Source organism: Pelodiscus sinensis, chromosome 10, assembly GCF_052426305.1.
Source record: "Pelodiscus sinensis isolate ZL-2025 chromosome 10, ASM5242630v1, whole genome shotgun sequence".
NCBI lineage: Eukaryota > Metazoa > Chordata > Testudines > Trionychidae > Pelodiscus > Pelodiscus sinensis.
In genome coordinates, this window is record NC_143061.1 from 55,607,606 (window position 1) to 55,618,146 (window position 10,541).

The 10,541-nt window shown below is 45.4% G+C and overlaps 1 protein-coding gene across 2 annotated transcripts in view; it reads left to right on the forward strand.

The window, feature by feature from the left end:
- RYK (receptor like tyrosine kinase) overlaps positions 1-9,882 on the forward strand; it is a 50,997-nt gene extending 41,115 nt beyond the window's left edge. For both annotated transcript variants that reach the window (XM_089780946.1, XM_075937221.2), the window contains exons 12-15: positions 180-289; positions 1,688-1,847; positions 5,625-5,761; positions 6,792-9,882. In XM_089780946.1, coding sequence (XP_089637072.1) covers positions 180-289; positions 1,688-1,847; positions 5,625-5,761; positions 6,792-6,903 — 519 coding nt within the window. In that variant the 3' untranslated portion in view covers positions 6,904-9,882. The remainder of the gene's footprint in view (positions 1-179; positions 290-1,687; positions 1,848-5,624; positions 5,762-6,791) is intronic.
- The last annotated feature ends 659 nt before the right edge of the window (positions 9,883-10,541 follow it).

The window sequence follows — 10,541 nt, forward strand, 5'->3', positions numbered from 1 at the left end:
ATACTAGGGAGCAATGACATTGTGTCCTAGAGAGCCAGTAGTTGCAGGTAATTTTTGTAGGTGAGATAAAATATGGAAAGGAAGGAATATTACAGTAGAGAGAAATTACCCAAGGTACCAGACCAAATTCTCTGTGTGTAGGATTTTGTGGTTGTAATAATTTTTCTGTGCTCTTGCAGGCAATATCCCAGCAGGATCTTGTACATATGGCTATTCAGATTGCGTGTGGAATGAGCTATTTAGCCAGAAGGGAGGTCATTCACAAAGACCTGGCTGCTAGAAACTGTGTGTAAGTCCTGTCTCTTAAGTTACTCTAATGGAGTGAGATTGTAGCCTGTCTGTGGTTAAGGCTGAGAGATGCTATCTGTTATAAATCTAATATTCCCATCTCAAATCATATCCTCAGATGTTTCAGATGTTGCATGTATGGTCTATGGAAGATGAAGTGAATCCGGTGAGCTATTTTGAGATGGGCTGCAGAAAAATAAGTGTTGTATTTTGAAAACCCTCAAAGCTTTTGTTCCTGATCGTGTATCTATGTTTTAGACTTCAGGTTAAAAAGGACTTGGTGAGCTCTAGTACTCAGTTTAGATTGTGTATTGCTTGTTGGTCCCTGGTAGACATCTTAAAATAACCAAATGATTAATGGAAACATTAGCTTACATTTAAAGGAAGAGAAAAGGTCTCAAAACAGTTTCCTAATGGGGCAAACCCTCACAATGTAAAAGTCATGACAGAAATTGGTGATTTTTTTCAAATAAAAAAAAAAAGTGCAGCGTGTCCTGCCCCCTCTAGCGCTCTCAGAAATCGGATCGGATCTGGTCTCCCCTTGATTCAAAAGCACAAAGGTCAGAGTTGGGATTAAATGTACGTATTTGAAGGTGTAGAAAGGAACAGTTGAGGCACTCGAGTCACAGCTGTAACTCTTGGAGAATTGCTCCAGGGACCATTAAAAAAGTGAGGCAATTTTGTCCCTCCACACCTGATAGCTAGGCCCTCATGGATCTCACACCCTAGAATGCCTTAGTCTGAAGTGCATGCTGTTCGCACTCACCCCAGCTGCTTTTATAGCCAGACATGATCCACAGAGAAACACTTCATAAGTTCCTGATGAAGCAGTCATTCCTCAGTCTTCTCTGAAATTCCACTTTCTGTGAATAAGTGGCTTTAGATGTAGAGCTAGTGGAGGTGTGGGTTACGAAATTGTATCACTTAGGTTAAAAGATGTCAAGAGAAGCAACTAAGTGCTGTGCCAAGAAGCCAAGACGCGCGTGAAAGTAATTATGAAACTAATGGTTTGTGGCTTGCATTTTTGATACTCCACCCATAAGCTATCCAAACATACATTCAGATGTAAAAGGTTTGAAAACTATTTGCAAAAATCTTAGGAGCCCTTATGAGTAAAAGTTGGAGAAGGAGGCAACCTGTGAACTTCTGTCTTTCTGTTGCTCATCTTTTGATAGCAAAAAATAATTTTGAAATCTCTTTATCCTGAAGTTGTGATATGTGCGGAGTGGTAACTGCAGCATAGCAGTGTTGTGATCTGTGGAAATGTTAGGTTTTAAAACATTGCTGACATAGCCAAGCTCATCTTTGAAGTTCCCTACATAGTCTTTTTAAAGATGCACTAATACAACTGTAAATAGTTCATATCTTGCATGACTAAATGCTCTTGTCTTTTAATCAGCATTGATGATGCACTTCAGGTTAAGATTACAGACAATGCCCTGTCCCGAGACCTGTTCCCCATGGATTACCATTGTCTGGGAGATAATGAGAACAGGCCAGTGCGGTGGATGGCTCTTGAAAGCTTGGTTAACAATGAATTTTCAAGTGCCAGTGACGTGGTAAGTTATATTGACATTTGCCAAAACAATTCATAACGATATGGGTTATTCCTTAAACGCCTTTCACACAGTTTTTTCATGAAAAAAGGAGTTGAATTGACAGTGCTGCTGGCTGACTGACATCCTCTGTGCAGAACATACATGTCCAGAATAGCGGCTGTACCTGCTCCCGGGACTCTCTGCCATGCTTATGGTAGCTAGCCTTCATGCAGAGGGCTTGCCCCTTGGGCAACAGGATTTGTTCATTCCTTTCCCATTGTGCTTTGGCACCGCTGAGTTGGCCAGCAGGGGTTTACGTGTAAATCCTGAAACTTTCTGAACAGCTCACCTGATTGAAGAACATGAATTCTTGTAGTCTGTTTTCTGTGCCTCTTAAGATGTCCTCTTCCTCCCAACTCTGCTTGTAGTGTCCACTGGCAATTGACTCTGGCTTTTGTTGGCTTGTCTTCTTGTAATGGAAGTGTGCGACTGAGCTACAATAGAATGATTGTAGCACGCAGGAGCAGTACTGAAAAGCAAGGCACTTTTTCCTGAGCACGTTACGCAGACAGCCTTCAGCTTGTCTTACCGCTCTGTTCCGTTTTAATGGCTCAGAATTACATACTGTACAAACCCTTATATTTTGCATTCCCACTTTCTTTAGACATGACTTGTGAATGTAATGCGTATGGAATTTGGCGTATAATGTATTATTACTCTTTTTACACTAAGCACCTTTGATACATTCATCACATGGATCAAGCTGGTACATTGTTGTTTTTGTTCCCCCAACACAACTGTGCAGTCACTAAAGTTGTGACATGTAGATCATACCATGCACTGAAAAAAATCTCCTTGCCTGTTCCAGATCAAATCTGCTTTTTTCAGTCTGTCCCGAGTTTCTTATTGAAGGACCTGTTCAAAGGAACGCTTAGGCTATGGCACTCCAATTGATAGCTGGGGTAGCTGAGTGCTGATCATCTTGCAGGATTAATCCCTTACGCCTTTTACTTCATGAACATTTTCAACAACTGGAGATACTGGAAAGAACTATTTTCCACAGTCCGTTGACTTAGTTGAGATTGTGCAGTACTAGGCAGTGATAAATGACTTGGCCATGTGATCTGTTTGTTCCTGTCAGAGGGTAATTTCCATGTTGTGTGTACATACTCTCATTCCACTGACATTTCCCATTCCTCTTGCATATTGCCATACTTCCTCGGTTGTTAATCAAGACGTTGAAATGGCAGCACCTCCATTGCAGAGTCTATTTTCTATTAGCATGAAAAGATCTAGGTATTTCCTAGTCTCTCCTAACATCTTGTGGCTTTTCTAATTTGAGCGATTCATTGGCAATAGCCAGCATTAACTGGAGTTAGTATATTCAGTGGAATTAGTACAATGTATTCACATCTTCTCCAGTACTAAACCTTGATTATTCAAGCATTCACTTGTGTGAGCATGTCCTGAGAAGATCATATAAGGATACAGTTTTCAAGTCTAGGTGACTTTGGCATCTGTGCCCTGAACTTTCAATGGGATTTGGACATTTAACTCACTTAAGCCCTTTTGAAACTTTACCGGAGGCCGCTTTCGGTTAGGAAATACTATGAACCACAACGAGCATAAAATAGTGCATGTCTTGCCACTTGTGCGTCATAGATTTGTAAGCGTGTATTGCTTCTAGCTAGGGATGCAAAAAGGCGCTGAAAAACTTAACTGTAACCGTGAAGAATTGTAGCGGTTCCACACGCTGTGGGCTCTGCCATATAAAGCTTAAATCAGCTTTATGCTGCAGAGCCTGCAGCAAAGTCTCCCCAGGAGCCAGCATGTAACCTGCATGGGGCAGGGTGGCAGGGAGCTGTTCCAGCCCCTACCGGTTAACTGCAGCTCACCCGTTCAGCTTAACTGGTTTTAACCATTTACATCCCTAATTCTGATATAAAATAGCACAGTTGGAAGCAGCATGGTTTAGATTCACCCCTTGCCACTTGAACACTGTACTTATCAGCTGCAATTCTCTTGAGCCCCTTCCCTGGAACTCCCCAGTCTACAAACACTCCTTTTTATCACGACTGAAAAATGCCAGGGAGGCTAATGAATTTCCTGGCATTGACAGAAGTAGAGGCTTATTCTCAGGGGGTGTAAAGAATAATTATAATGGCGCCTTCCAGGCTGAAGTCTGTCCAGCAAAACCCGTCAATAGAGCAAGGAGGTCGGAAAGCAGTAGGGTCTCTCTCAAGGACCCTACAGATTTAAATGTTCCCCTTTTAACATTCAGTTCGGAAATATTTTGTTTTATACAGAATAAATGCAGCCACGCTTAACGTCTAATCGATCATGTTAATAAATTGATAGTACTGTAGCCACCTACTAGAGTACTGTAACGTGTCCAAATTAACATTCCTTCATCGTTTTACGAACATGGAAAGAAAGGCTTATCCACCCTAACTTCCCTCATATTGTTTCCCTTAGTCCTGTTTTACTGATCTACGCTCAGCTGCCTTCTCCTCCAAGAACAAATATTAGGTATCAACAGCATGCAACATGTTCTGCAGAGTGGTCTCTGAGAAAAAGGAAGGCGTGCTTTAACAGTTAAAATACGGTTCAAACACGTCCTGCTGAACCGGCTTCAACTGTTTTTCTTTTACGTAGCTTGGCTGACTTTTTTAAATGGCTCTTTCCCATCCGCGGCAGTCAGCCAAAATGTTGGGAGGGGGACCTAGTTCAGCAGGAGCCATGTTTTTACACTGGTTTCTTTCCAGCATAGCTGATGCCTTTTTCCCTTATATGTGAATTTTCTGAAAAAATACTGTTACCGAATGGGAAACGAGACTGGTGTGTCTCTAGAAAGTTATTTTCCTTGAATTATCCATGTATCCAGTTTCCTAAATGTTAGTTTGCTGCTTATTTCCAATCTCTCACCAGTGTCCATTGATCAGTGACCCTTTTGGATTTTTTACAAACCCGTGTTTGCATCTGTTGGCAGTTTTTGGGCTCTCGGGGCTCAGGCTGCAGAGCTTGTCATTGCTGTGTGACTTCTAGGCTCAGGCGGGAGCCCTGCTTTTAAGATGCTGTCATTTGGGAGGGTCCCAGAGCTCAGGCGCCAGTCTGACCCTGAAGCCCACGTGGCAGTGAAACAGCCCCAGGAGTCACTGAGGGCTGAGCTGTGTGAACCCCTGAGAAAGAGACCACCTCGGGGGAGAGAATTGAGGCAAGGAGTGGCTGCAGTGTCATGTTTGGTCTGAAAGGGGCACTCCAGGGCTGGCATGTTCTGTGGAAAATCTGCTGAACAAAGGACAAAGTCAGTAACTCACTCACCGAACCTGTTGTGGGGATTGGTTTGCACAGTTGTGAACATCTAAAGTTCTGTGTAAATGTAATTCTTAGTCTCACACAGTAAACTCTGCTGTACATTGTTACTTCAGCTTTGTGTTTTTAAAGATTGTGAAATCTTCCAATCAAATGCTTTACAGAAAAGCGGCCCTTTAGTACCTTCTGTGCGTTTTGTTTTTATTCAAGTGTTTTTTAAAGCATGGTGCTGACAGCTATCTGTTACTGTTGAAAGCTGAACCAGTTCTTGTTTCTAAGTTTGTGGTTCCTGTTTCAGCCTTCGGTCATGTAAATGAGAGATTTACATTTTCCTGTTGAGGCAGAAAAAATATGGCATTTAACATGTATGAAGCTTCTAGCTCTTCCTTATAAAATTAGTGTTCATGACTGATTCTGTGAGGGAACTGAAACCAACGAGAGGTCCCAGACTCTGCTGTTCTGCTAACTTGCTGCTTATTTTTCTAGTGGGCATTTGGAGTAACACTGTGGGAGCTGATGACTTTGGGGCAGACGCCATATGTGGACATTGACCCCTTTGAGATGGCTGCATATCTAAAGGATGGTTACAGAATAGCTCAGCCTATCAACTGCCCTGATGAACTGTAAGTGTGAACTTGGAAGGGGGAGGGAGGGAGAGAGAGTGTTCCACTTTTCAAGAAATCTTTTTTCAGTTCAGACCAAAAAGAGAATGTTAGTTCTGCAGAGAGAGGAAATCTCAGGTCGGTCAGCCTGACCTGGTTGTGTTAAATCTCCATTAAAAAAAATTGCATCGTTTAAAGAGCAAACTCAGAAATATAAGTGGAATAAATAAAGGAAACCAGTATTCTTCTACTCTCTTCCTTGTTTCAGTCTGCTGCCTTCTATCTTCCCAATATTACCTTTCTTTCCGCCCTCTTACAGAAAATCTGTAGTGTTTTTAGAGCACCAGATCAGCACCTCCGTTAGTAGTGCCTCTGCTGCTCGCTCCGGATGTACTAGTTCTGAAAAAACAATTTTGGTACTGTCACAAGCTAAAATAATTGAGGGTAGGGTTGCCAGATGGTTTAACCAAAAATACTGAACCCCCCCCCCCCCCCCCCCCAAAAAAAATAAAAAACCACTGTTGGGGGGGGAGGGGGAGAGGGAGTTCCAAGTTGCTGAGCTATTAAGCCAAAAAAAAAAAAAGCAAGCAGAGCCCCTTTAAGGCCTTTGGGGTTTTTTGGCCGGCGCCCATCTTGTTTTCTTACTCTGTTTGGGGAGAGAGCTCCCCTGCGGAACCAGTTAAGTGGGGAGCGGGGGCATTCAGGGGGCCTGAGAGGGGGGGCAAGGAAGGGCCCCTGTCGGGGGGTGCCCGGAGGCTGGGCCTGGTTGCTGCGTGTGCTAGGGTTGCCAGGTGTCTGGTATTTTCGCCTTTGGGGGTGGGAGGGAAATCAGAAAATACCAGACATTTTAGGTGTCCTGTATTCTCTGGGGTTTTTTTACCAGACAGGAGGTGAAAATACCAGACTGTCCAGGTCAATACCGGACACCTGACAACCCTAATTGAGGGTCAAAGGGAAGAAAGAACCCTTGCTGATGGTTGGATCTCTCTTTACCTAAGTTCTTGGTACTTGTGAATGTCGTCTTCTGATGTGTCCCCTTTGTTGTCTTCAGGTTTGCTGTGATGGCCTGTTGCTGGGCCCTCGACCCTGAAGAAAGACCCAAGTTCCAGCAGCTGGTGCAGTGTCTGACTGAATTCCATGCAGCACTGGGAGCCTATGTGTGACGCTTCCATGTGCTACTTGGGAAGGGGCAGTGTGTACACTCACACCATGCACCCTTGGACCTACTCTCACACGCCGTGTATAAAGCAGCGCCAATGGGAGAGCACTTCTTCCAGAACACTGTGCCTTAGAATGCTTTTGTAGTCTGACGTTTTTATAAGATCTCTTGATGTTGAATATTTTCTAGGTATCACTTTTGCTAAGTTAATTTAAGGCCGTTCTATTTGCCAGCAGGGTTTCTAAAATGTAGTGCTAGTGTACTTGAACACACGAGTCGGATGGGCTTCTGCACTGTCACAACAGACACAAGGGTGGCTTTTTAAAGGTTGTGTTAGAGCTGGGAGGAAAAAGGGGATTTTATGCAGACAATATTGCAGAATTGTTTCCTGTTTAGAAACTGAAATTTTCTGACCAGCCCTAGTGTTGGATCTTGTACGTATCTGGATTAGCTTTTTAGTCTCAACTGCTTTTCTTTTAAGACGATGGCACAAAAATATTGGGTCCATAAGTAGCATCTTATTTTTTAACTCATTCTTCAAAAAACGGTTCTCGGAAAAACTGGTCTTCAAGATGCAATATCCCCTTTGAGACAATAAGCAATTATGGAGAAGTGATTGCAATTTACCTCCTACCGCGAGTGGTAAGGACAGGACTGAATGGAGTCTGTTCTTGCATATGAAAGGCTGACATGACTTAAGATGGTTCCAAATGCTAAGTAGAGGCCTTCAGAGGAGCGTCAAAGTAACCCTTGTTGGGTGCCTTTCTCCTCCGATTTTTAGATTGCAGTTTCTCTTGCTGAAAAGGTACTGGTTGTTTTTAAGGGTTTTATGGCCTGAAATGGGCTTAAATACATAAATATATATTTGTAAAGACACTTGGGGTATGTCTACACTACAGCGCTAATTCGAACTAACTTAGTTTGAATTAGTTAATTCGAACTAAGCTAATTCGAACTAACGCATCTAGAACTAAAAACTAGTTCGAATTAGCGTTTTGCTAATTCGAACTAGCACGTCCACATTAAGTGGACCCTGAAGCGGGCTTAAGGATGGCCGGAAGCAGTGCCGGCAGGGCATCAGAGGAGGACTTAGAGCGTGGAGATGCTGTCTCAGGCTAGCTGAGGGCTGTGCTTAAAGGGTCCCGATCCCCACCCTGGACAGACAGTTCTCAGGGGTGCCCCGCTTGCAAAGCAGTCCTGGCTTGGATTGCCCAGACTACCCACACTGGGCACATCACACCACTCAGCCATCAGCCCGGCTGCACTTGCCGCAGGCTGCCATCTGGGGAGAGGGGGCAATTGGGGGGCTGCAGGAGAGCTTCCACCCCCAGAAGCCCGCAGAGCCAGCCCAGTCCTCCCTATCGGGGGCTCGTACCCCATTCCTCCCTCACCTCCTTCCACTTACCCTTCCCTAGCCCTTCTTCTTGATGTACAAAATAAAGAAAACGTGTCTTCCAAAATGGAATCTGTCTTGATTGAACAAAACTGGGGGAGACTGGGAAAAGGAGGTGGGAGAGGGGAAGAGAGAGGCTGGGAGAGGGGAGGGCAACTAAAACGATCAGGGGTTGGGAACAGGTCCCATATGAAGAGAGGCTAAAGAGACTGGGACTTTTCAGCTTAGAAAAGAGGAGACGGAGGGGGGACAGGATAGAGGTCTCTAAAAGCAGGAGTTGGGTGGAGAGGGTGCACACAGAAAAGTTCTTCATTAGTTCCCATAAAGAAGGACTAGACACCAAAGGAAAGGAATGGGTAGCAGGCTTCAAACTAGTAACAGAAAGTTGTTCTTCACACAGCAAAGAGTCAACCTGTGGAACTCCTTGCTGCAGGAGGCTGTGAAGGCTACAACTAGAACAGAGTTTAAAGGGAAGTGAGATCAAGTCATGGAGGTTGGGTCCATGGAGTGCTATTAGCCAAGGGGTAGGAGTGGTGTCCCTGCCCAAGGTTTGTGGAAGGCCGGAGAGGGATGGCACGAGACAAATGGCTTGGTCACTGTCTTCGGTCCATCCCCTCCAGGGTCCCTAGGGTTGGCCACTGTCAGAAGACAGGCTACTGGGCTAGATGGACCTTTGGTCTGACCCAGGACGGCCATTGTAACCTCAGGGCTCAGGGTCGGAGGTCTCAGTGGACCACCTTGATTCTCTTGCACACCTGCTCCTGGGTGGCGAGGCTGGCAGCTCTGCTGCCCAAGCCGGCCACTTTCCTGTGCCTAGTGCGGAGATCATGGACGAGGTCCACGATGTCCGCACTAGCCCAGGCGGGTGCCCGCCTCTTGCGCTCCCGGGCAAGCTCCCGGGAGCCGCCAGCCTGGTCCTGGGAAGAGGGGGAGGGCTGGGGGGCATCAGGTGGGTGGCTCGATCCGTGCCAGGTGCAGGGTCTGCTGGCTGGGTGCTGGCAGGCTTGCACCTGGCACGGGCACCGTAGCCAGCCCGTGCCCCTTTAAGGGGGCCGGGAGGGGGGCAGTAGAATTTCCCTGGTGTTGGCCAGAGTGGCCACCAGGGAAAGCTGGGGAGGGCTAGCCTCCCACTAGTTCGAATTAAGAGGCTACACACCCCTTAATTTGAACTAGCTAGTTCGAACTAGGCTTAATCCTCGTGGAATGAGGATTACCTAGTTCGAACTAAGCGCTCCGTTAGTTCGAATTTAATTCGAACTAACGGAGTGCTAGTGTAGCACCTATGAAAGTTAGTTCGAACTAACGTCCGTTAGTTCGAACTAACTTTGTAGTGTAGACATACCCTTGCAGAGTAAAGAATGTTTTTCTATTACAATGATTGTGAAAATTTAATCCCGAACACTGGCCAGTGTATCAAGCTCGCAGGTGCTTAAATATATCTTTATTCAATAGAGGTCTATAAAATCATGAGTGGTGTGGAGAGGGCTGATAAAGAAAAGTTATTTATTAGTTCCCATAATAGAAGAACTAGAGGACACCAAATGAAATTAATGGGTAGCAAGTTTAAAACTAATAAAAGAAAGTTCTTCACACAGTGTGTAGTCAACCTGTGGAACTCCTTGCCAGAGGAGACTGTGAAGGCTAGGACTATAATAGAGTTTAAAGAGAAGCTGGATAAATTCTTGGAGGTTAGGTCCATAAAAGGCTATTAGCCAGGGGATAAAATGGTGTCCTTGGCCTCTGTTTGTCAGAGGCTGGAGAGGGATGGAAGGAGACAAATCTCTTCATCGTCTTCAGTCCACCCTCTCTGGGGCACCTGGTGCTGGCCACTGTCAGCAGACAGGCTACTGGGCTAGATTGACCTTTGGTCTGACCCAGTACGGCCGTTCTTATGAACCAGTTGAAGTATTTGTGCGGCCCACAATGAAGCCATTAGATTGCGCCTCCCTTGATGGCAAAGCCCCAAGACTGAACGTGAATGGTCAGCTTAGCCACCTCCATGTGCCCTGAACTTCTGCCCCATCTCCCCTGTGGTTCCATCCTGTCGGTGAGCTGTCAGGAGCGCTGGGATCATGGGCACAGCTTTTAAAGAGATGATGGATGGAGATTTCCATTGACTCAGCTTGAGGGTAACAGAATTTTCACTCCTTCAGGAGACTCGGGTGGTTCCCATTAGAGCTCAAGGGCAGCTGATGGCACAGCACAACCAGCAAGCAGCCCACTAGTTCACTCATCTTCAGGATGAGAGC